At 39.0% G+C, this 26,627-nt stretch overlaps 1 protein-coding gene across 1 annotated transcript; it reads left to right on the top strand.

The window, feature by feature from the left end:
• Window positions 1–9,131: 9,131 nt before the first annotated feature.
• LOC114818492 (testosterone 17-beta-dehydrogenase 3-like) lies at window positions 9,132–26,283 on the top strand (the record flags this gene model as incomplete). Its single annotated transcript, XM_029084561.1, has 5 exons — window positions 9,132–9,309; window positions 11,366–11,412; window positions 18,059–18,134; window positions 25,382–25,489; window positions 26,216–26,283. Coding segments are annotated over exons 1-5 (453 nt in total), but the record flags the coding sequence as incomplete, so codon positions are not given.
• Between the last annotated feature and the right edge of the window lie 344 nt (window positions 26,284–26,627).

Here is a 26,627-nt window from a genome sequence, read left to right as displayed (position 1 = left end):
CCGGCCTGTAGTTCCCTGGGTCTTTCTTGTTTCCATTTTTATAAATAGGGGTTATGTTCCCCTTATTCCAGGAATTGGAAAAATACTGATGAAAAGTCAACAAATTGTTGTAGATAACACCTGTATTTAGCAGATTTTCAGGCCATAGAAGTTGGCTTGCTTTTACTCTAGCAGAGAAGTTTGCCATGATCCATCACAGACAGTGTGCAGCACATACCTCTTGCCAGTCAAAATGTCAGTACACTGTGTGATAGGGAGATCACTTCTGCTCCTCTAGGTCTTTCTGGAGTGGTAGCTACCATGTGTTGTAGAGACTGCAGTGTCCCAGTTATTCACTTCTTCACCAGCTGGCTGACTAGGAGGACAGGAAAGCATGATGTAGTGGAATGGAAATAAAGCCCCAGCATGTCTCTTTGTAATACTTTGCAATTTGTTGTTGCAAACCAGCACAATTCTAGCAGGGCAGAGCTGCCTGAGATCCCTCTAATCTGTTACCTCAGGTGCTGGAGGCTCAACTAGCCACAGCTCAGCATGGACTAACAGCCTTTACCCTGTTTGTCAGGGATGTGGTCAGCCTTTGCTGAATTTTGTTCTGATACAGGTAACTTTAAACTGAGCAGATTAAAATGAAGCATATGCTGGAGTTACTAGAGGTAGAAAAGTGTCTGTGACATGTTTCTTAGTGACTGTTGTGTGGCATTGTGTATTTCTTTGCTATATGTCACTAAGGAGCAGACTTCAAAGTGAGGAGTTAGCTTTTTAATTTGCCTTCATTGATGAGAGACCTTAGTAATGCTTATTTAATCTATTTTTGAGCTCTAAACCACAGACTTGGACCTTGACAGCCTATGAAATTTCATACCATGAATCAATCTATGGTATGAAATAGATTTGAAGGAGATTATTTATTTATTTGTTTTCTATCTGTCTGATATCAACAGTATTTATTATTTAATATTAATCACAGTGTTGGTATCTGTATCAATAAATTAAAAAAATACAGATTCTCTGTATTGTATTTGTATTCTTTGCTTGCAGTGTGCAGTTTTATATCTGCACTGCTATATACCTTACAAGAGTATGTCTAGGTATCATGGGTGCTATCATCCTCTTGTTTCCAGTAATAATATAAACATTTGTAGTTATATAAAGTGAATCAATTATATGTTGTGATTTTGCACAATTTCATATTAACTATATTTTATATGAGTTTGCAGTTGATTATGTAGCATGTAATTCTCGCTCTTCCTCTTTTTTTTTTTTAATAGGCAACACATTTCCAGCACTGGACAAATTTTTTATTTGTCTTTCAATTTCTTCTTTCCTGCTTGTTGGGGTAAGGACACAGGGCAATCAAGTAAGACAAATTGCAGATCTCAAATGTAAGACTCACTACTAAGATGTGTTAAAATGTGAAGATAATGTATTTTTCCCCCAGGCTTCTTTCTTGTCTTTTATTTCTAATAGTGTAAATAACTGTTTCAGTACTATCTATATTGTTGACTTCACAAGTACAGTGGTCAACAACATGGCATTTAGCTTTTTACTTTCTGTACTCAGTATCTCTCTACTGGCCATCTCTTCTGATTATCTGACTTTTTCTCTGAAGTTAATAGAATGTAAGCCCTTTAGTATAGGAACTGTTTTAGTGCATTTGTTCTTCAAAGTACGTGGAAAAGTATGGGAGACTCAAAAGTAATGAAACAATGCTTTGTTCCTGTTGGAATTGCAGAGTCAAAGCAAGGATAAAAAAGTGAGTTGGATCCTTTTCTGCTCTTTCACGTGTCACCGGGCAAGGGGTCAAACTAACTTCAAACACTGACATAAAAGAAGTATAGAAAATAGGGGTGACTGCTAGAACTCAAGCAGCACATTTTAACATGTATTTTGAGTACTCTGTGTATGTACATAGTTAACTTAATATACAGATCCACAAAATCTTTTTTTAGGGTTTGGAACAAGTGGGTTTGAAGATCACAGCAAAATACTGATCCAGAAAATGTTGAACATTTCAAAGTATTGCTAAATTTCTGAACTTCCTGGAAGGAATTTATAAATTTTTCTCCTTGCTTTATTTAGGTTTCTCTTGATGTATTCTACTGTCCTATGCAGTCATTACAATTCTGCGCTTACAACAACAGTAGTTGGTGCCATCAAGGTGAGTTAGGGAGAAGAGGGAGATAAGAATGCTCAGATAGGCAGGAAAGAATACTGACTCAGCAGTGATCTGATTATGCTTTGAGCTGGAAACTCAAAATGAGGGTTAATACTGAGATACTGCTTGTGCCATGCGTTTTGGAGACCCACACAACAAAGTGACCATGTTTTCTTCCATTGAAGCTCAGGTATACTCTAGAAAACAACGTGGGTGTTGATTTATTTTTATTTTTCTCGCATGAGAAACTTGAACCACTTTGATTAAAAGACGTACATTTCATCAGGTACTATCACTTGGTTCTGTTCCTTATCAAGTTACTGTGGGTTAGTCAGGGTAGCCTGGTCCAAATCCATTGCAAACTGATGCAGACTAACCCCCTTTTGCTTTGAGCTGAACTAGTTTCTGTTGCCACTAATAAATAGGGCATTCATAGATACAGAATAATGGCTAAGCTGTAGTAAGGAGTTTATTGCGTTATGCTTAACTGCTTCTGTCTCTGTGTGAGAACTTAATTGTAGCTGAATGGACTATTTCATTTTGGTTTGTATAAATCCTGGTCAATTTGATCAATGCCAAAACATAACTATCTTAAAAACTGAACTTGGTGTCCTTAGAGTCTGTTTTCTCTAACCCAGTTTAATTTAAAACCAGTTCTCCTTCCTTTGTGTTGTTAAGGCCAGCATGTCTGAGCTGGGAAGATCACTGACTGCACAAGCATCTTCTTGTAGGCCAGTTTGGACAGAAGCACGGAGCAGTATGCTGGAACAGAGTTTTAGCAAAAGATAGAATTTGTGCAGTTGTGGGCCAAACAACTGTCAGAATCCAAACTAGCTTAGACTCAGGAATAACAGTCCTCAGGGTGCTCGTTTTCATGCGTGACTAAGGAAAACAATACCTCCAGTGCAGCAAAATCTGCAAAAAGAAGATGGTAATTCTCTTGCTACCATTGTGGTTTTTTTTGAAAGCTGGTAAGATTAATCTAGTAGTTTTCATTCTGTGGTCCTGAAAGCATTATTTTAAATTTTATGTGTCTGCAACCGTTAAGACAGAGCAACACTATTTCTGTTTTCTGAGTAATGGTTAGTCTTTGAGACATTTTAAACAGTTTTAAAGTTGAGAAGCACTTTATGATGCAGTAGTCCCCAGTAGAAATTGGTAGAAATGATGTCATTGTCCAGGCTAACTGCTAAAACTTTTCAAACCAACAGTGTTGGTAAAATGATCACACAGTTCTGTAGCTTTCCTTCTGTCTATAGGGGACAATTTTCCCAAAATTTGGTGGGGGCAGGGTGAAAGATAGAATCTTTAGCTTGAAACTGTGCCTGCCTTGAGCTTGAGCCATGTGCTTTCAGTGCACATTTAATCGGTAAAGGAAGGAGGTAACCATTTTAAAGCAATAGTAAAGAGCTTTTATTGTAACTCTAAAGCCTCATTTTATGCTTGAAAACCCAAAACCTGCTTTTGAGAAGTAAGATTTGAAATGAGCCTTACAAGGATTGATAAGAAGTATATTTTCAGAAGGTGGACATAGCTCCATTTTACCCTCATACAGCTAATTTATTTTTTTTTCCCCAGAATGTCACTCTCAGTGCATTGTGTGTATTTAGAAAACTTACTGTTTTTCTTATTCTGTTTTGCTGTTACATTGCCCATAAGGCTGACATCCCCTGAAACTAATTTAAACACTGATTTTTAGAGTGGCCAGCAACAGAATATAGCCATTTCCTTAGAAAAGTAAATTAATTGGTATCATTTATATTCTTGGAGGTGAAAACTGACTGCAGTAAATGCATGGCTTTTGTTTCCTTTCAGAATATATCCATTGCTTACATCGGAATGTTGATTGGTGGAGATTACATATTCTCTGTGTTAAACTTTATAGGGCTAAATATTTGGTGAGTGAATAGCTTTTATTTATTCAAGCTGAAGATTTCTCAGTGAGATAGTGTTTTTATGTTTTGTTTGATTTGTCCCACTTGGGTGATGCAGTTTTGAAACTACTGGCCTGAGGATGCACTGCCTCAGGATGTGAAGTTCATTACAATTAGTTACGTCCGTTTTCAGATAATGCATCTTAACTGTTGTAAGATCTTAACTATGGAAGCGTATCTGTAGTCTTACTATGTGGGGCTGAGTTCATTCTTTTTTTATGAGCAGCATTTCTGAGCTGCAAGGGTTTCAAGTAAAAATCAAGTGGTGTGGGAAGTGAGAATACTAATTGAATGAGTTGTGCCCATTGAATGTGAGTTATGACTTGTGAGTTTTTACTTTTTGTGTTTGGATGAACTATTATGTCTGTTTGTATGAATCTGTTGGGGGAACTGATAATTGATCTTTGTCTGCTCAGAGCTCATTTCTCACATGGCTTACATAGCTCTAAGGGACTACTAATTTACAGTAGCTGTCATTCTTTAATCCTTTGGAAGGAAAGATGCATACCTGTAAAATGCTATATGCAACATCAGGTGTCTCTGACACCCTCTATTAATTCTCTTTTCTTTAGTATGGCAGGAGGACTGAGATACTCATTTTTAACCTTAAGAGGAAACAGCAAACCTATGCAACCTGAGGATGAAGAGAATGCGCTTCCTGAATCAAAGAGTTAGCCGAAATGCCTGCCTTGAAAGAGACTGAAGATAGAAGTTTGTTTAGCATTGCTGAGAACTATATATGCTATAGTATATGCTAGAACGTATTTGGAACAAGGAAAAAAATCTACCTCAGTTGCCACAGATGTGCACACAATTCATTGGTTCAGAAATATTCTTGCACACCATGATTTTTACACATGAACAAGTTTAATTTTAGCTTTTGTTTACCTGTGCTTTGGTGCTGTTTGTTCTGTTTCAGCGTTTGCTGGTACTCTGTGGGGGATAACTGCCTGTAAAGATCATGAGACTTGATTCACTGTTGCCTTATGCCATATACAATCTTTGATATCAGTGCAGAGATGAAAGATGCTAGTGATTCAGAATGATTTCACGTATGCATTTGCTCTTGTGTAAGTGATTGTAGAAAGTCTGGTGCAAAGAGGAGATGTGCCCCAAGATTGTTCCCTGTGTAAGTGTTGACTGAAGAATTCAGGATGTGGCCTAGTGTGTTCAGTATGCATTGTGCAGACATTCTCTCTCAATCTTTTCCTCATCTGCAATAACATTGTGGTGTTCTGCAGCAATTGTCACTGTTGTAAGTGAACCCTCATAACTCTGCTGCAGGATCAAGGAGAGAAGGAAAATGAGAAAATATTTTTTTTATATTTAAAAATAATTTTTTTGTGTGTGAGACTAATTACCAAACAGGTAATTAGGAGAGATAACAAAGGTAAATCTATTTTTGTTTAGGTCCCTGTGTCTTTTTATATCACAGTCCCCCTCCTCAATGTTTTGTCTAGAATTACCTTTTAATACTGCAGAGAAACAATGCTACTATAAGCAAACTACAAGAGGAGAGGCTGATTGGTGTATGGAAGACTAATGTGTTTAAATGAGGAGACTGGATCAGTGTCTTGTTGGGTCTTACATATGCAGTGAAAGCTCATCTGGTGTTAGTTCATGCTTAAAATTCAGAATAAGGAATCATAACAAGCCCAAGGTGTTGCTACAGTGGGCAAGGCTGAGCCAGTGGTTAAAAAAGCTCTGGAATCTGATTGTTTGGGTTATCATCTGGGACAATAATGGCACTCCTCGGTATCTTTATTTCCTTCTCTGAAAATACAGTTGATAATGCTTACCTGTGTCTCTGAGGTTACAGTGTTGATCTTTGAAGACACCATAAAAATACTGCAGCACTGGAGGACAGCAGACTGGTTAATCTTGCAGAAGTTTTTGACTCCCTGCAAGCATAAGCCAGGATTTTTTAAAATCATCAATTGAAAATAAGATTTTGGAAGACAATGAGAAGGAACCATGGTGATCTAATGACTTGCTTTATTCCTGCTTGAATTAAAATACAGCTAAATCTGTAAAGCATTATTCTATGTGTAACATGTGAATGACCAGAGTGGATGAGATCTGAAAAGCAGGTGAGTACCTCACACCAGAAGTTTCAGGGAATGACTGGGCTGCCCACTGCCTGCGTGGATTTGAATGGCAAGAGGAGGAGTGACTGCAGATAATGAGAAGTGGAATTTAAGGTCACAGTCAAAGCGGAAAGAGAAGTCCAGGCTATCCAGTTTCTCACAGCTGGCTAAGAGATGTGACTTTCATTTCCTACCTATTGAAGAGCTGAGACGGGAAGGAGTTGCCTTTTCTTTAGAGATATCTTATGTTTTTAAATAATTCCTTTATCTTTAAAAAGCCATCAATATTTTGGGGTACGTTCTTTTATAGGACTCCTGTTTCTCCAGATCAGCTCTACCTCCAGAATCCTAATTATTGGACCTCATCTCTCTGCAGTGGGATGAGGCATTGGAAGGTTTTCATTAATTATGAAAAGATTATAAGCGCCATTTGATTGCAATATGAATGGACACATAATGGTACCTGCTAAACAAGATGTAGTTCCCACAAAAGAACAGCTACTGTATGCATTTAATTTATCAATATTTTGCTGAACCTTTTATAAATAAAGAGAGGCAGATTGTAGTTTTAACAAGTTTGTTGGGTTTTTGTGTGGATGGACATCCACAGTGTTTTTAAGACCACATGTATAGTACAAATTCTTGCTTTCTATATGATCAACTGCTCTGCAGTACTTGGAGTAGTTTCATTAGTTCATTCTGTACTATAGTGGAAATTATGTTATTTAATTAATTGTTCATGTTACGTTTTTGAAGTCCTTCAGACTTGGACTTCTCACCTAAAATACAGGCCTGATTCCTAAAGTCTTTATGATAGTATTACTCAGAATAATTTAAAATATAAATTTAGGAATAACCAAAAGTAGATATTATGTAGAAGAGCTTGCAATTGTTTGCATCCTTTCACAAAGCAGCTCAGCCTCAGTCACTTACTATTTTCCTCTGTATCTGTGGAGATAATATTGATTCCAGTAAATTTGATGGTTGAAACTCCAGGCCTAACCAGGCACAACTTTCATGTTGGAATTCAGGCAATTATAGAAATGGCTAATTCATTCAGAACCTCAGTAACTGTGTCTTTCAGTTAACAAAGTAGTAATTTAAAACTGATTCTTCTTAGGATATATCTGTAGATAGTCTTAACCTTACTTTTCTACAGATTTCATATTAGCTTAATAAAATATTAAAAAACTGGTTAAACTAGATTACTTGTTGTGTGAGGCCTCATTTTTTTTCTTTCTTTTGGAAGAATGGTAAAAATTGTTAGAGAAAGCATTAGTCTTCATAATACATATTTAAAAAAATTATTAAGTAGGCTAGTTTTAAGAAATACTGAATTGACTTCTGAACATCACATTCCCTCACAGAAGTGTCTTGTGGTTGCATGCTGCTAGCTACAGAACTTGATTTTCAGAACTCAGTCCAATGTTTTTAAAACTTTTTAAGTTCTTTGGGATTTATTTAAACCCCACCCACCTGGGCAAGGTTTATTTACAAACAAACTTTAAAGTGGTAACTGTATTGGAAAGGAATATTGTACTGTACCTTGATCTGTTCATACTCTTAATTTTATAGGGATTGCTTAGCATCAGGCTAGCTCTAACGGAATGAGATTAAGAGTGAAAAAGTGGAGTGGTCACCCAGCGAACCTTTCTACCCATGCAACGTGTAGGGTTCTTGCAGTGATTCCTGTCAGAGAAGCAATACCTCAGGAAAAAAACTTAGACTGGGATGCATGAACAATTCTTCACATTCATAAGAATTCATTATTTGTCCTCTCAGTATCTCAGTCTGATTTATAGATATGGGGCCCTTGAAGTACTGTAAGTATATGTCAGACTCATTATCAGCCCCTGGCAGAGAAAATGTCAAGGGGGCGTGGGCAGAACTGGAAGTGCAAAAGAAAAGGCTGGCAGCTGTGGAAGTTTGCATTTTGATTCCATTGTCAAATAGAAGTTTCTTTGTTTCTTTTTCATTTAAAGGAGGTATTCAGCGTCATTGTTGCAATATGAAGAACACAGTGTAACTCTGGACAACCTGGTCTAGTGGAAGGTGTCCCTGATCACTGCAGGGGGGTTGAACTAGATGACCCTTAAAGGTCCCTTCCACCCCTAACCATTCTATGATTGTATGATTCTATGAATAGTGAGTGATTCTTTGGAGAAATTGTAATTGTATGTAAATATTTTTTGAAATTTAATTTTGAATTTAATTTAATTTTGAAATTTAAGGTTTTGATACTTTGATACTTTTTGATTACTTTAACACTAGTTCAAGCATACTTTGTTCAGAAAAGCTGGATGTCCTGTTCCCTTGTTAATAGGTAACTGCACTTCTGCAGTAATCACACCATTTGTAAAATGGTCATAATGATATTAACAGAAAGCTCTTTGAAAAGTTATATAATATTGTTTCTTCTATATAGAAATAATTAGGTGACTTTAGTAACTGTTCATTATTTTGTCTTTGAATTTGTAGATAAATCTGTTTTTCTGGCCTCTGCATGAGTTCCACGTGAACTTACCCAGTAAGTGTCTGGGCTAGAGTTTAACTCTTCAGTACTGTTAAGAAGCAGTGCTGATGTGTATTATCCCCAAGGTTTGGAGTATTGTTATCCAGGGTTTTGTTTTAGACCCGTCTTTAACCTCTATGAATCCCAAACAATGACAATAAAAATATTTTTTTTTTTTCTTTTTGTTCTTGGGTAGTTTCCAGAAAAGGCGTGAAACCTTTTCTCTAGAACAAGCACCAGAAATCATTGTTTAGTTTGGATTTTTTTCAGTAGTTTACAAATCTGGGTGTAATGTAGAGATGTTATTCTAATCTAAACCCTGGACATTCCTTGGAAAAAGAAAGTCACGTGATTTGATTAGACTTCTCACTTCTCTGCCAGTGCTCGGAGACTAGCAGTGTACTGGAGAGAGGCATTTCCCGGGGAGAAAGCAACTGGTTCATACTAGGTCACTGCCTTCGCTCGCCATGGAAGCATTCCAGCATCACCTACTCGCTCTGTGTGGGGGTCTGATATGTTTCTATACTCTGGTAAAATGCATCAGATTTATGAAATATATTTTCCCACATATCTGGAGTGCTTTGCCTCAGACTTTCTTTCGATCGCTGGGAGAATGGGCAGGTAAAGGAAACTTCCTCACCTTCTTATTGTAACTGAGTGATGGATTGTTATATTACTAATTGGGAGAGATTTACCTTGCATTTTCTTATCCTGTCCCTTCAGAACAAAGCACAGTTTCCCCTAGGTGTGGTTTGCTTAATTTTTTTGTTTGTTTGTTTTCTCCTAGTAACTTCAGTTTTATGAGCCTGTTTTTCATACTTGGGGAGAACAGAAAAAGTCAAACTGGTAACAGCTCATGCACCTGGTGTATAGATGTGAATTCTTTCCCCGTTCCTACTCTGATGTTTTTTCTCTACTGCAAATGCTTTAGTTTTAATAGCATTGCCTATATCCTCAGTTTCCTGATATGTGAAGCAACTAGCTTATGTCTAGCATATGGTCTCCACTCTTCAAAGCAACTTTTCTTTGTTCTGGTGACTTTGCTCCAGTCTGTTTTTTCTGAGTTGGTGACCTATCCTTAATGATATCAGTAATGAGCCAAATCAACTCTAGCCTAGAAACTTCAAAGGCTGCAACTTGGCAGTACTTTTAAAAAAATATTATGCATTCTCATAAAATAGCAGAAATGTTTAATAAACACCTTCCTACTGATCATTGATGTTTTTCTTAAGCTCATTAGATAATCAGTATTAGGCAAGAATGAACAAGGACTAGACTGTCTGAGTTCCTGGGCTATGATGTCACTGGTGGTGGCATCTTGTTAAGATGTGACCTGAACAGTACTCTTGTGCTTTGTTCCTTTTCCTTGTGTTAGAGACTTGATGTGTGTGGATTGAGTACATATTTAGGAAGCACATCTCAACAGTGTATTAAAACAAAATGAAAGCTACCTCCTTTGCAGAGGACCAGCTGCTTCTGAAGCTATTAATACATAGGTCTTATTTTGATTTAAGTGAGGCAAGGACCTCAAATCTGTGCATGAGGTGGGAAGCAGCACATGGAACTTCCTGTGGAAGATCCTTGTTTCCACTGAAGGCTAGGAGACTTGTTTCCTTCAGTGGACCTTTTATAAATATAAAGGCTTCTGCCCCAATAAAGTTCATAAGGCTTGGATGCTTTGCTGTATCACATGGCACATGAGATCCTGAGAATCGGGAAAATTAAAGTGGGGAGGTGGAAGCTTGTTTTCCAACACACTCTTGCTTTTCATCTGCAGGCCTTCCAGGGGGCTAAAGATCTGCTGCTGCTTCACGGAGGGGTCTCTCTGTGGAATGAGAGAGTGATTGCTCTTCTGTTGGCAATGAACCTAACCATTCAAAATCACGTTGCTTCCCCAGTGTCTCTTGCAATTTGGAAGTTCTTAGCCCACACTTTTGAGATACTGACTCATTTTCAATTTTGCTGTAAAACTTAGCAGGTTTACCTTGGAATTGCTTTAGTGCTTTCCTACTTTATTTATTTCTTCATTGTTTCTAAGGTGATAAGGATTTTCTTTCTATATTTCCTCTTTAGTATTTGTTTGCATAACATTTAAAGTTCAGTCTGCTTTATAAATGCCAAAGCTTGTTTACATTCCCAGTAACACTGAATCTAAAGGTAAAATGAATGGGACAGCTCTGAAGGAAGAATCTTTTGTAGATGGTGACAAGTTTGCTGTGATGTTTCCTTACATACAGATTTCTTGTATGAGAAAGTGTTGTATCAGCTTCGGTCACCAGTTAGTCCTTATTCCCTACCATTCTGCCACTGGCATAGAAGTAAAGGACTTGTGAAGCTGAACTTGTAAAAATATGTATACGGAAGAAAATTCTACCACCTCTTAAGCAATTGATTTGTTGCTGAGCGTCTCCTCATTGAAAATGAGAGTAATAACTACCTGCTGCATCAGATGATAGGTTACTGTGGGGAGGGATTTACTTTGAAGACAAAATATGCTAAATGAGGTAACAAAAAGATGAAAAATTCATAAGGAAATAAATTTTTAAAAATGTTGATCCTGTGCTTTAGTAGAAGCATTTAGGCTGCAGTGTTGATGAAGATTAAAGAATTCAAGAAAGAACAAGCTAAAGCAGGGGTACAAATGTGATTTTGATTCTTCTTTTTTTAATTTCTCCAGTGGTCACAGGAGCAGGAGATGGGCTTGGAAAAGCATATTCCTTTGAGGTAAGATAGATTACTTATCCTTAAGTTTATTTTAACAAAATGGCAATTGCTACCACTTCATCAGTCTCTGCAAGTTAGTAAAATAATTCTAGGATTCAAAGCCACTATGACAAACATGATATTAATCCTTCTTCTCTGTATATGGCTAACATTAATCAACTTCTGAAAGAAAATGGGTACTGCATTTCAGAGGAAAGTCATTCATGCTTCAATGGTCTTGTCAGACCAAGGAAATAAAATGGAAACAATGAGTAAAGCAAAAGATTTCATATTGTCTGTCCAGGGTAGGAAGTCACCTAAATTGTCCTTTTTTACCCAGTTTCATAGCTAGTCTGTTTTTTGACTTTCAGTGGAGTGGTCCAGCATTAACACATAAAGTGTAATTTTCTAGCCTTTACACTTGCACACACATTTTAAAAGATGTATCTCAAACAACAAATAAAGGAGAAATCTGTGTAAATTAATATAAACTACAAGTTATGGAAATTCCAAGGAAACCTAATGGTTTAATTAAGAATTTGTAGCTCTAGGAGCCTGTGGGAGGAGAGAGGAGCTCTGTGCTGACCCTGTAGCTGCCACTGTGCAGAGTCACAACAGCAGTCCCTCTCTATTCACCCGTGCTAATCAACGCTGAAGGCAGACTGGCCTTGTACTGTCTTGTATCAGCCTTGCTTTTAGTGATAGTGACTGAGAGGCTGATTTTTTCCTTGGTGTCTTCATTCAAAACTGGTTCCCTTTTTGGATGCTAAACTGCAATGAAACGAGAGTCGTCGTCTTCAGAGCTGAGATGACCAGGTGAAAATTGACAGCCTGTAATATGCAAGAGTTAGATGTGATGCCTTCTGCTCATAAATTATAAAATATATCTCACAGGAAAGGAAAATGAGTTTGATTTTGAATTGATTTACAGGATTTTTAAGCTGGTTCTTTTAAGTGTATGCATTGTTTAGTACCTACCTTGTGATTTTCATTACTAGGAGTGGCAATACGATAACTAATTTTGAAAGTGCATTGAATGTAGGAAGCACAAAGACAAATACCAGCTATTACACTTTAACATTTGTCATAGTTGTGAAAAGTTCGCATGCTTTCATGTGAGAAAGGAAAATGTTTCCATCTCTCTACTCACTGAGTTGCTGTAGTGACGAGCGAACAGGAAGAGTCTGTTGAATACCTATGTCAGGGGGGAGTGGAATGGGATCAGGACAGGAAGAGGAAACATCAGAAATGCTTAAACATTTATGTAACACAATGGATCTGTGTGTAGTCACATGTACATGCAGCTTGCTGAACTAACTTTGTGTGCACCTGGTGATATTTTATCCGTGTGAAGGCATCCAAGAAGGTCTACATCAGAGCCTCTGTCATTGTTCTGCTTCCTTTGTGCTATATGGGTTATACAAGAGTAAATCCCATTTAAAAGGCCAGTTATAGCATGCAAATAGCTGCTTTACACCATAAGAAAAATAAAACAACTACTGTGTTTGTTGTGGGGTTTTTGTTTGTTTGAACTTGTCTGGAGCTGGCTAGATTTTGTGGATCGTTTGTTCATTATTTTTGGCTTTTGTGGGATGACTGAGAGCGATCTTTATCCATGCTGAGACGTACTGTCTTCCTCAGGTGGTCCCTTTGATTGAAGCTGTGCTCAGATACTGCTCTGTGGGACAGATCCCAAGCCCACACTACATGAGCTCATAGCTTGGCATGTCATCTTGCTGGCTGAGGTCAAAGCACACACTTGTGTGTGGCTTGTGGATAAATCTGATCCTGCTGTTTTACTCTTCTCTTGTGAGGCCCCACCTGGAGTACTGCGTCCAGTTCTGGAGCCCCCAACATAAGAAAGACATGGACCAGTTAGAACAAGTCCAGAGAAGGGCCACCAGGATGATCCGAGGGCTGGAGCACCTCTCCTATGAGGACAGGCTGAGAGAGTTGGGGCTGTTCAGCCTGAAAAAGAGAAGGCTCTGGGGAGATCTTATAGCGGCCTTCCAATACCTGAAGGGGGCCTACAAGAAAGCTGGGGAGGGACTTTTCATAAGGGCTACTAATGACAAGACAAGGGGAAATGGGTTTAAACTGAAAGAGAGGAGGTTTAGATTAGATATTAGGAAGAAGTTCTTTACTGTAAGGGTGGTCAGACACTGGAACAGGTTGCCCAAGGAAGTTGTGGATGCCCCCTCCCTGGAAGTGTTTAAGACCAGGCTGGATGAGGCTTTGAGCAACCTGATCTAGTGGAGGGTGTCCCTGCTGAAGGCGGGGGGATTGGAACTAGATGATCTTTAACGTCCCTTCCACTCCAAACCATTCTATGATTCTATGATTCTATGAATGTCTGTGTACCTTTGGAGTTTCTGGCTCGGCACTACTGCCTTGCTGGTCTGATGTAGGGTGCAAAATTCTCTCATGTTCTTCTGGCATAGGTCTCTCTGGTGCTAGAGGCTGATGTGAAGACAAGCCTTGTTTGATGGCCACAGTGCCTGTTCTTCTAGAGTTTGAGTTCTCACATCAGGTGATGAATTTCTGACATCCTGAGCTCAGGCATGGGCTAACGAATCACACACTACTGTAAGAGATCCACGCTTGTTGGTAGTATATAGCACAGGAGACTAAGGAGAGCACTAGCCTTCCTTGTGTTTTGGAAGACTAGTTTGATGTGGCTTTTCCTGTTTGTTGTTTTCTGTGGAAATTGCAGCCAGTGGTTCATTGGGAAAAACCTAGCAGACTGAGGTCCAGGGCAAAATTACAATATTTACTAGTTCAGTACCCTCGTTTCCAAGGTTTATGGCTAAATGCAGGTCTCCGCAAAGTCTATTAAGCTCAAGAGCTGACTGAGGCTGTGTGAAGAACCTGGCAGCTGTGAGATCTCAGAATACTACTTGGTTGATGCCAGGACACAGATTTGTCAGAGCAAATTATTGTCCCTTTTGTTTTCTGAGCTTGTGTTGAGAGGCAAACCCATACACAACTTGAGCTTATCACCTTCTGCATGAAAGTCCAGGCTTCCCTGTCTGTATTTCTAGCACATCGGGGGGATTTTGAACAACTGGCCTTCTTGAGCGTAAAGACTCCGACCTTTTAACTGACTGCTGTGTTGTCAGAGTACTGGGATTTTGGATCTCGTTTGCTATACTTAATCAAAAGCCAGGCTTCTGTTAGATTTGACCCAGTAGTTCTTGGGCTAATAGGGCTTAGGCTCACTAGACTTCTAATAAGGAACAAAAATAAGTCAGCTTTGAGCGTGCTGCTAGGATGTCACATCTCTACACATCTGTTAGCATCTTAGGTACTGGTACAGTCTTGTTTGTTCTGTTTTATTGGTATAATAACTACAGTTGTGCTTAGTATCTGTTACTGGCTTAGCAACTCAAACGTACTGGGTTTATGGATGAGGCCATGCCGTAGTCTGAGACTTATGGTTTAGCCTCTGCATACTTCTCATCTGATGTCAGGGCACAAGCAGGAAGTTGGTGGCTCACATGGTCGCTATTTTTGTTATTGTGAATAGTTCATAACTCTCTTACAAGTCAGGCCAGTCTAAATTGATTGTCTAAATCAATGTTTTAGCAGACCATTTTGAGACAGGCACTGCATTCATTTATTAATATAACAGTTTCTCAAATCTTAAACCTTTGTTTCATTTCCAGAAACTATATGTAGTGTTACCAGCAGTATAATACAAGCTAAATATAGTCCAAGTTTTCCTGCTTCAGTTGCATATGTAGTCTAATTTCTCCACTTGGTCTTGGATTTATTCCTGGAAATAGTGCTATTCTGCTTGTGTCGTACAGGTGCAGAGCTAGCAGAAAGCTTGCAGAATCCTTCTGCCCAGTTATCTCAGTCCTGGTCTGCTAGACCAAAACGGGTTGAAAGATTTGAATCATAGAGACCTTACAGGTCTGAACCCCAGGCAAGGAAAGAAAAGAGGTGAAGCACTGAGGCCGTATGATCACAATCCTGGAGAAGAGAGAAGAATATGTTTTTTAATAGGTAGAAATTCATGGTAGGCAGCTATGGATTCCAAAAAGCATTATTAGGGATTTAAAATTATTGTATCTAATGATCCATGTAAAGCATAACCAGTTTGTCTGTAACTGTAGTAGTTACTTGCGTGGTTGGAATCTAACACCTGTGTCTTGCCTTTCATGGAGCTTTATTATTTAAAAATTCACCTCAAACTGAGCTGCGAAGATGTGCTAGAAAAAGCAGACTGACTTTATACTAATTTAGTGTTGGTTTGAACTTTTTAACAACGAGTTTATGAGATTCCACAGTGCAGATCCTCCTTGATCTTTCTTCATTATTAGCCCCATTTTTAAATGCTAAGTTTTCATAATTTGTGATGGATGGAGTCTGTAATAATGGTCTTCCTTACATTTTATCAGTCTGAGAGGTTCGGGAGCATTTTAGCCCTTTGCCACTGGGAGTCAGGATTTCCTAACACAAGCAGCTTCAGATTACACTGCTGGGTGCCAGGGCTTATTCTTAATTGTGAGGGGAAATACCATCCTCTAACATCAAAGTCTTTTTATTTTAGGAAAAATGCTTTGTGCTAAAGACATCTACACTACAAGTTGTTTATTTGAAATGCCATAGTGTTAAAACTGATTTAACTTTTGCTGTGGATGGGCAGGAGATTCTTTTGTAAGCACAGTTCTTTTTGTTTGCTTGAGGGTGCATTTGAACCTCGTAGTAGTTACAATGTCCTACAAAACCTATTTCTGAAAAGGACACACGTTTTCTGTGTGGGTGAGGAAGCAAAAAAAGAATAGTTAGGTGTGTAGCCTCTTTTACCTTGAGAAATGGTTGCTACAGGCTTACGCTTCTGGTTAGTTAGCAGCAAGGGAGACTCTTCTAACCTGACAGCTGAGAATTTTATAAGATTGCCACAAACATGTGCTTTTAGCTGAAATACAGTGCAATCTTAGCAATAGGAATCATTTTTTACTTAGGCTTTAGGAGGGATTTTTCTACCAGATGAAATACAGACACATGGCTAAGATCATGTTGAGAAGCCCAGTGAAGCAGAACTTTGCTTTTATTCTGTGTATGACATGGCTGATATCTGGTTTTGGGTGTGAAGGTGCAAAAATTAAAATAGTTTCCATGTGAACGCTTGCAAATGGCAGAAAGGATCAAGTGATCATGGAAACAGAGACTGTGTCTTTGATTGGAAATGTCTTGGGTCAAGCTCATTGTGGACAAAGGGTAATCTGCCTGTATGGAGGCAATTAGAATTCTCTTCCCAAGATCTTAAAATGGAGCCCTTAAAGTAAGCTTTCAAAACTCCCAAGTATCTAAGTCTGTGCAGGTCTCTTTGGAGCGCCCATCAGTTATGTGAGAGAGTCTCCAGAAGCACAGAGTTGTGAGCACGGTCCTTCTGCTGAAAACGCAAATGGTTGTGGCTGATATATTTAATAAACTGTCTGCCCCTCGTACTCTCAATGTAGCAAATTTTTGAACAAAGGTCCTTATTCCTTAACATTCTCTGCATTGTTTCAGAAGACACCAACAGGACAAACTCCTTCTCTCAAATAGGTTTAAGGAGAAAGTATTGCAGGGAGTCAGCTATGGAAAAGAAGGGCATTCAGTGTGCGAGCTTCACCAGTTACTTCTAAGCAAACCTGGTACTTTTAGATGACATTGGCTTTGTCTTTTGTGCTGACTATTTTAGTTCTCTTTCTCCTTACTCGTATGGGGCATTTTTCTATTTTCAGGGTTACCTTTATCTTTCCTTTCTTTAATAACTTAGTTTCACAGGCTAGGGCCATATTTCTCTCAAGCTTTGCCTAAAACTCTTTAACTGACGGGAATGGGAGGCCTCAGGAAAACAGGAGAAAAACATTTTCTATGTGTTCTGCATTGGTTCTGCACTTGTTGTGCACCTGGTAATACCAAGCTGACTATAAATGGACTGCTGTGTTAGATAGCATTTGCAGCTATAAATGTCAGCTCTTGCCAACATCTTTATGGATGTGTATTTGTGTGTCTGTATTTTGAATTTGTATGCATGGACTTCACCTTTTTCCGCATTATTTGTGGGCTTTGTTTTTTTTTTTTTAAGTTTGCATCTAATGAAAAAAACACTTAAAATTGTCCATTTGACCTGCATGAGATTTTACTTCTCTTAAAAAATATGAATAAATTCCAAATCCTTTCAAACTCTTGAGCCTCCAATTCAATATACTTAGTCTACTTCCTAAGGATAAAAAAATGTGAGGGTGGAAGGTGATGTTGTAAAATGACTAGGAAGTTATCAACATATTTGGCCTCCCAAATCCAAGTCAAAATAAAAATGTGTTTCTGGGAAATGTCATGTTGCTTTCACTCCCTGCGAACTTTCATTCATTTGAAATTGGCTGAGATTATTTGTTTTTGTTCATATTGTTGGGGTTTGATTGTTACTCAGTATATTTTTCTTGTAAGCATCCAAGATTATACAGTGAAGGAGATGTTTTGAAAGATTATTAGAAGCCTGAATATTGTTTGTCCTGGTTTTAATATCTGTTGTTTTCCCATTAAGCAGGTGGCAGGTGAATGAAAGCAATTTTATAAAATCCATAATTGTTTTTATAGCAAAACTGGAAAAATTGTAAAGATTCTTGTCACCTTACTGTTTTCTAACAACTTCTATATTCCTCTCTTGTAGCTGGCAAAACGTGGTTTAAATATAGTTATGATAAGCAGAACTCTTGAAAAACTGCAGCGAGTAGCCTCTGAAGTTGGTAAGTGTTTGTCTCAAAATTATCTTCCTGTTTCATAGATCTGGCTTTACAGAGATCTGGAGGTCTACTTCCTCAGTCTCATATCTAGTACAGTAGGGCCCTAGATATTGCTACAGATATAACCCCAGGTATTGCTCCAATACTACAAATAATTTCTGGTATTACTATGTTGCTTGAACCCTTCTGGTCACGGATCTCTGTAAAAATACATGCTACAATTCAAACAGTGCAGTAGGTTGGATTAAAAAAGTGAAAAAAGAAGTGAGTGTGGGTTCTTTACTGGCTTCAGCTACCGTTAATATCTGTAAATACAGGGAAAGGTGATACGGCGATACAACACTAGCATTGTCAGAGGACCCTATGAAAGAGTTGATGCTTGGAACGGAAAGATTACCTTTAGACTAGTTCCTGGAACATAGAAAGGAGTAAAAATGAAATCAATGTACCTTTTTTTGAGGTTTTCAAGTTATATTTGGCCTTTGAGGAAGGAAGTAAATAGCATCTTTAGAATTTATGTTCCCTTTCTTTTCTTCAAAGTTATTTAGCCATTTACTGTGGGGAATGGGTTGTTTAAATATGTTAAGAGCGATCTGATTTCTTTAGGAGTCAAATGAGTTTATATGCTCCGTTAACTTTAAAGATTGTTGTAATCAAAATTATTCTTCCCATTCTCTCCTTTTCTGTTAATGGATTCTATCCACCAGATTCCTTGACTCAGGAGTTCCTGTGTTAAGCATGTGTCCCTCCAAGACTACACCTCTGTCAGAAAGACTTGCCTTTAAGCAGGCTTGGCAGCTGGCTCCAACAGAGTATCAGGTCCAGGATCCTTGTCTGCAGAGAGATCTTTTGGGGATGTTGCAGACTTCAAGCAGGTGAAAAAGCCTGTAACTTCCAAACCTTCAGCTACCAAAATCAAGAATTGGACTCTGAAATTTTCTATCCAATTTCCCTCCCTTTTTTTCCAGGGAGAGACTTGGTTTCCATTGGAAAGCAAGAGGGGTCAGAGGAGAAAAGCACCAGCTCCCTTAATAGTCTCTATAAGCAGCCATATCTATGAGACCAATGTGACTATGGCCTACACTAGGTCCTCTTAACTAAACAACCATTAAAAATTAACTTCTGCGGGAATTAGGCCAGCTCTGGTGTCATTGTTGCATTTCTTTGCAGCTAAATGTTAAAGAATTAAAATTATAGAAACCTGGGGGAAAAAAAGGCTAAAAAGTTTTTATAGTTTCTCTGCATTGTAAATTATAATCAGAAGGAAAGAATGAAAACAGTAAGATGACCGAGACTAACATAGCTAAGTAAAGAAAAAGAAGTGGTGGAACCCATAAAGACAACATACTGTAAATTCCTTTGCACTTTGATTTATTATAAGGCCATCCATGGGACACCTTCCTAATTGAGGCTGTACTGTTCTGAGTTGTGTAGCCAGAGGTAAAGAAGGACTTGTCCTGTCCTGAATGGTACTGCTGAGATAGCCTACAAACACTCCTATACCTTGTGCAAAAGTGACCCGTGACTTTTCACATGTGAGGAAGCTTCCCTGGCTGCAGCAGCACTACCTGTGCAGTCCCAGGGGTGGGGAGGTGGATGGTGTAAGCTCAGGAGCTCCTCATACACCCATCAAGTCTCCATGCCATCTTCAGCTGGGTTGTGGGCATAAAGAGGTTTCCCAAAGCTTGATGAAATTGGTGGCAAATCCCAGTGAAGTCTTTCTATTGTTTTCAGTGGGTTTTGGCTGAAGCCCAGAGTGACTCATGTGCTACTTATTGCGTCAGGTTGAAAATGAGTACATGACAACAAGTAGATGGCAAAAAAGGAAGGAAGGAGAGGAAGATATAATCACAGAATCACAGAATCATAGGGGTTGGAAGGGACCTCAGGAGAGCATCTAGTCCAACCCCGCTGCCAAAGCAGGTTCCTTACACCAGTTTGCACAGGATGATGAAAAGCACAGAGTATCTCATCTGAAGGCCTCTAAAATCAGCAGGGAGCTCTGGATGTTGGCTTATGTTAAAGCTTTGGAAATATTCCACTGATTCCAATTCTCAAACTCAGGCTTTACTGTAATTAATCTAAGGAAGAAAGGAAAGTTAAATTTACTGGGATTTTATGTGAGTAAACAAACAATAGAAACTAAAAAAGAAGCAGAAACTTAAACCAAATAGTTTTACTGTTTTCTAAATTTTTTAATTTTCAGTGACTTTTTCTTTCTAAACTGCTTAAACAAGCAGTGTCTTGCTCCAAGCGGTTATCCTTATCCTCAACTAGCATGCGAGGAGATTAAGGCACAGAGAGATAGAGACAAAATTTATTGTTGGCTGTGTAAATTTGTTGTAGGACTAGACACATTACTCTTGTTTCCTTTTTCTTAACAACTACACCATGTATCTTTTTCCAATCAGTTGGACACCATAATTAAAAGACTTGCCTCCCTTTTCAACCTAACAGTACTATTTGCCTAGTCATACTGTCACATTCAGTTTGGATGCTGAATAATGTAAACAGAAGGAGTCTAAGGTGTGGATAATTCCTCAGACTTCAGTGTTCAGCTTTTGAACAGACCCATGGGCCACAGATGTGCGTGCCTGGGAACAGCTCCCAGAGCTGTAGCAGGCAGATATCCACCATAAGAAAAACATTTCTCTACAGAACCACTGGAATTGAAAGCTAGATTTCCACTAACTTGGACAGCAAAGTTAGACATCTCTTTTAGAATGAGATAAAAGATAACAAAGTAAGTCTTGTGGAGGGCAGTTAGAGAGGGCCATTACCCTAGGTGTACTGCTCATTTAATGCACTTAGTATTGTGGCTGTGAAACATTGATCAAACAAAAAAAACAGGATATTAGAAATGATGGAATGCTGCTAACTGCAGTCCTTTTTTATTTCTTCTGCCTACACTTCCTAAGCAAGCTGTCCTCCAGGGTCCTGATTGAAAAGTTGTTTAGGATCTATTTATATGACCAGAGTCTGTACTGTTTAGCTGGTACTGTCAAACAAACAAAAGCCACTTCTGTAAGACACAGAAGTTATTCACAACAAGAGTGGGGGTTTTGGGGTTTTAGTTGTTTTGGTTTTAGGTTGTTTTTTTTTAGAAGAAACAAATTTCTATTTAAGGAAAGATAAGACAAATGGTCCTCGGAAAGTAGCAGAAAATACAGCTACACCAGTTTAGACTAGCTGATCATGCAGTTTGTGAATTCAGGTTTGGTGAAATCATGCCCGTTAATATAGAAAAAAGCAGTGAACATAAAAATCACCCCACAGAATTGTCAAGAATCAAATGTGTCTTGCTCCCACTAAGACTTCTAAAGGTGCTAATTCATATAGCTGTCTCCCCCTGCTGCAGGTTCAGTTTCCAGTCTGGTCTACTGTGTCCTCCTTCCCTTGTCCTTCCAGAGATAGCTCTGAGAGCTAAGCAGGTAACAAGCTGAGATCACTGACTAGCATAAAACAACTCACTTGGCACACCCTTCCTTCATCCTCAAAGGCTGTTAAAAATCTCTGGCGTGTCTTGCTGATCACTTGAGGTAAAACATTATTGCTGAGGGCTGTTTTTCCAATATACACTACTACATAACAGAGCACTTCAGGGCCTTGACTGATGTTGAGTGCTCTGGTAAATAATAGCAATTCCCATGGTTCTTTGTTCACAGAATTTCTGTTCCCTGGTATCTTCTGCAATCTTTTGTGGTTCTGCTTTTACATTCACTCTTTTTCTTTCTTCTCTGTTTTCCTGTTATTTCTGAAACTGACTTATCTTACATTTCTGAGGAGATTCATTTCTCCAAAAGACTTTTGAAATGTAGCCAGAACTTGCAGTTTATAATCTAAGAGAAATTTTTATCTTTCTCCCCAGTCTTAAATCTTTTTTAAACCACTTTCTGTTGTTAAAATAACTTCTCAGTTTGCTCTTCTCTTTGCAAATTTCCACTGAATATGAATGTGATCTTAGCCTGACTGCTTCTCTGTAGTAAAATTTTGCTCTAGTACCTCAAAAGGGTCTCCTCTTTCTACCAAGATCAGTTCTTGTGTCACTCAGGCATTCATTTTGCTGCCCCAGGTTTTCAGAAGACCTTAATAACTCTCTAAGCAGAAAAGAAGAGTTTCTATCAGACTGCATATCCTAGCCAACTTCATGCTTCATGCTGATTTTTTCTCCTCTTGGTAAATTTCAAAAGGCAGCACATTATCCTATCTGACAAGTGGGATTCCCAAGCAATCTGAGGTCAGAAGGAGTTCCATGTATCCTTCTTAATTTTATACACACACATTTTATAACACATCAGATTAAACAACCCAGTTCAAGATTTTAATTTTCCTTTAATTAGTTTTCTCCTGATTTTTCAAAAAGACAATAACCTGTCCTGATGTTTGAAAACCTAGGCTTTTTGCTTCTGGCATACTTAGGACTTTTTAAAAGAGTTGGAATGGCTTGTGTCTTCAAAGACTGTCATAAATCCTTGTCACAGAGAGGGAGAGACAGAAGAAACATTGGAAATTATTTTTTTGGCTCTCTCCTTTGCAGAATTGTTATCATTTTCTGAAAAGCTGTCCCTAGATAATTCATTTGTGAGCATGATAGCTTTATTGTTTTTTAATGTATTGTTTTATTCTTAAATGAGACAGAGGAAAGCCATCTGGAGTATTCATTTGTTGGCTGATGGTGCTGGTTGCAGGAGTACAGTTCTGTACAGACAAGGGGATGCAGAGAAAGTCCAAATGGTTTGTTTGATCCTCGTTTTTATGTTGCTCTAGTTTTGGCTGCCCTTCTCATTGCCCACAAAAAAGATGGCCACAACATCACTGCATCTTTTAAGACCATCTCGTTTTGTTTATAGAACTCTTCAATCAGAAGGTCACTGTAGGTGTCTGCTCCAGCTGTTGCGCTGTTCTTTCCCTTCGCTGAATTTACACTCACAATGTCCTTTTCTTTATAGTTGCACCATTCCTCCAGCCGGGGACCACCAGGGGTCCATTTGCCACTAGAGTTGCTTTTATAGGTTGAAAGTTCAAAGGGTGTTTAGTCCCTTTCATATGCACAACTGCAGCTTGGAAAGAGGGCAAGAAAAAGGGCACTCCTTCCTCCTTTCTTCTGTCATGGAGACAGATGTCCTCTAAAATGGCACACAAGACACGGCCCGTGCTTCTTCTCCAGCCCAGCTGGAGTCAGAGCATCTGCCATTTCCTCAGACCACTTGTGTTACTTGGGTAGTGTAAAGTCGTCAAGACTTGCAGTGTAGCAAGGGGCAAGGAGGGAACAACCGGGAGGGAACAACCAACATCCTCTCACCCTCCAACACAGGCCCTGTTTTGTTGCAAACTGGCCTGCGGGACCCAAAGCCAGCTTTTGCCAGCCTTGCTCTCCTGCAGCAGCTGTTGCAAGGCCTCTTCCTAAATTCTGAATGTACACAAGGGATGAGGCAAGATTTCTGGGTAGAAATGAGCCAGCAGTGTGCCCAGGTGGCCAAGAAGGCCAACGGCATCCTGGCCTGCATCAAGAACAGTGTGGCCAGCAGGAGCAGGGAAGTGATCCTTCCCCTGTACTCTGCGTTGGTGAGGCCACACCTTGAGTACTGTGTTCAGCTCTGGGCCCCTCAGTTCAGGAAGGACATTGAGGTGCTGGAGCGGGTCCAGAGAAGAGCAACAAGGCTGGTGAAGGGACTTGAGCACAAGTCCTATGAGGAGAGGCTGAGGGAGCTGGGGTTGTTTAGTCTGGAGAAGAGAAGGCTTAGAGGTGACCTCATCACTCTCTTCAACTACCTGAAGGGAGGTTATAGCCAGGTGGGGGTTGGTCTCTTCTCCCAGGCAACCAACAATAGGACAAGGGGGCATGGGCTCAAGCTCCGCCAGGGGAGGTTTAGGTTAGATGTTAGGAAGAAATTCTTTACAGAGAGGGTAATCAGGCACTGGAACGGCCTGCCCAGAGAGGTGGTGGATTCACCATCCCTGGGGGTTTTTAAAAAGAGATTGGACGTGGCCCTTAGTGCCATGATATAGTAATTGGAGTTGGATCAGGGGTTGGACTTGATGATCTTGGAGGTCTTTTCCAACCCAATCTATTCTATGATTCTATGAAATAAGCAAGTCTCATTCCTATTCAAGGCAACGCTTCCTGTCACCTATATGGTGAAATCAGGCTCCAAACAAGCAGACAATTTTCCAAACAGGACTGAAAGCAGATTTTCTGCCGTCCATGTGCACCTGAATTCCCGCCACTTGCAGCAAGTCTCCAGTCTTGATCGTCTACTGACATTTCCAAGCTTTGCTTGTCACTTTTTCAACTTCATCTGGATTTCAGGTTGCCCATAAAACTTGAAAGCAGGTTTAGTAACAAGAATTTACAATGTGAACATCTAGTTAGAAGAGGCTTTACTGGGCCCCTTTAAAGGAGAACCTTGCCTTCAAAATGAGTAAATATGAGCCCCTACCTCTTTTCCTCATGAAACTTCATTGAAAATATGAACAGCAATAAATCAACAGCTGAGAAAAATGGTAATGTACAGCTGGGCTCCACTGCTGTGTGGCAATGGCACTGGAAAAATCATACACATTTCCCTTTGCCTTCTGTGTAAATTGACCTTGTAAAATTTAAGCTATACCCTCCCTTAAATATCTTTTAGTCCTGCAAAATCCTGGGAAAGGTTAAATCTACAGGAATGCAAATGTCAAAATAGGAGAGGAATTGTTTGAAAATAATGCAGAAAATACTGCATCACATCCAGCCCTGTTTTCCTTTCCTCCTACAGGAAAAGATAAGCTTTGCTTGTTAAAATATTCATCTTATAAATGAAAACACTTTAGAACAATTCTGAAAAACTGTGCTTATGTGGAGGATCTGGCACCCAGATTCACTTGTCTAATGTATGCTGACAGTGTTCACTTATAAATATTATGATAACCACGGGAAGAAGTCCTGTGTTGTTTATTTCTGGGGTATTTTTCTTACTGGAGGACCAAATGGTGTTTAGATTCTGTGAAGGAACTTCCATTGATTTAATTGATTTTCAAATTCGTCCTATATTTGCCAGGCCATTTCCTTGAAAACAAGCGGATACAGTGACAGTGTTTTATTTGTGTTTTGATCTTTCTTAAAGCAAGAAAATTGAAACAATTACTTACTGTACAGCAGACATTACTAAATGAGACATCTGGTTGTTTCTCTCATTGCTCAATTACAGGTCTCCGTCTCTCTGGTTAGATGCAAAGGGGTTTTCTATTTTTTTTTTTCTTAATTACAGAGCAGACCACAGGTCAAAAGGTGAAGGTTATCCAAGCTGACTTCACCAAGAATTCAGTATATGAGAACATTGAAAAAGGTCTTCAAGGTTTGGATATTGGTGTTCTGGGTGAGTCATTAAAGTCTGTTAATTGGAAAGTATTTTATGACTTCAGTGTATTAAACAGAAAATTGTATAAATGATGTGTCATAACAACTTGTTAGCCAACATATAAAACCAAGAATACAGCTGCCTAATGCATTTGAGTATTAGTTATCATGAAGAAGTTTTAAAAGTGAATTAAGATTCTCCAAAGGCTTTCTCTTTCTCTGTACAGTGGCTTCTTTACTGTGAAACCTCTTCTGCCACGTTATAAGCAGCGTCCAGCTTGTGGGGTGACTTCTTCCCTGTTTGGCCTCAAGGAATTAATTTTTGCTATTGGTTGCTTTACAGCTGTGTGCAGTTCTTGTATTCAGTCTGAAATGAGCCTGTGGCTAACACTAATTGGTACGATCCACACAGTAACAATGGAAACGTGTTTTTTGGGGAAGTTCTTGAGGTTTTTTTTAAAAGAAAATAATTATTTTAATAGTGAAACAAATGAAACAACAACAACAAAACACAAACAAACAAACAAAACCCCAGACTGTAGCAACAGACTGTTTTTCTGTCCCCTGAAGTCAGTACCGATTAGTACCAATGACTTCAGTGAGAACAAGACTAGATGCTAAACAACATTTCTCCTCACATAGAGCTCAAAAGCTTCTGAGTCTCAAGGAGAAGCCATTTGTTTAATTATCTGAAATATGCACTTTGTCTAGATTTAGTTCTTATCATTATGTTTCCTTTGATTAGTTAACAATGTTGGAATGCTTCATAATCCTCTTCCATGCCGTTTCCTTAATGGACCAGACATAGATGAGGTAGGATTACTCTGTGGGTTTCTACTTCCAATATAACAATGAGGGACTGTAATTCCACTTAACAAGGGATAGATTCTGCCCCTGCTGCAATCAGCATGTATTTAACTGCTTAGCTGAGTGGGGAAAGAAATGGACCTGAAGGGGCATATTTTGATTTGTTTTTAATGCTCAGAAGAGCTTGCAAGAGAAAATGAACAGTAGATTTTAGCTAAATTGCAGCAAGCACTTGGCAACAGAGGGGAGAGTGCAGCTGGCCTGGCTGTAGCAGGGATCAGCAACCCCTCTGACTTAGTGTTTGCATGTGATGTGATGGGGTCCAGCCTGGTCACAGCCACTGCTGAAGT

The sequence above is a fragment of the Antrostomus carolinensis genome, unplaced genomic scaffold (assembly GCF_000700745.2).
Source record: "Antrostomus carolinensis isolate BGI_N321 unplaced genomic scaffold, ASM70074v2 scaffold7044, whole genome shotgun sequence".
Lineage (NCBI taxonomy): Eukaryota > Metazoa > Chordata > Aves > Caprimulgiformes > Caprimulgidae > Antrostomus > Antrostomus carolinensis.
Note: the sequence above shows the minus strand (reverse complement) of the source record. Positions and strands in the feature narration are given on the sequence as shown.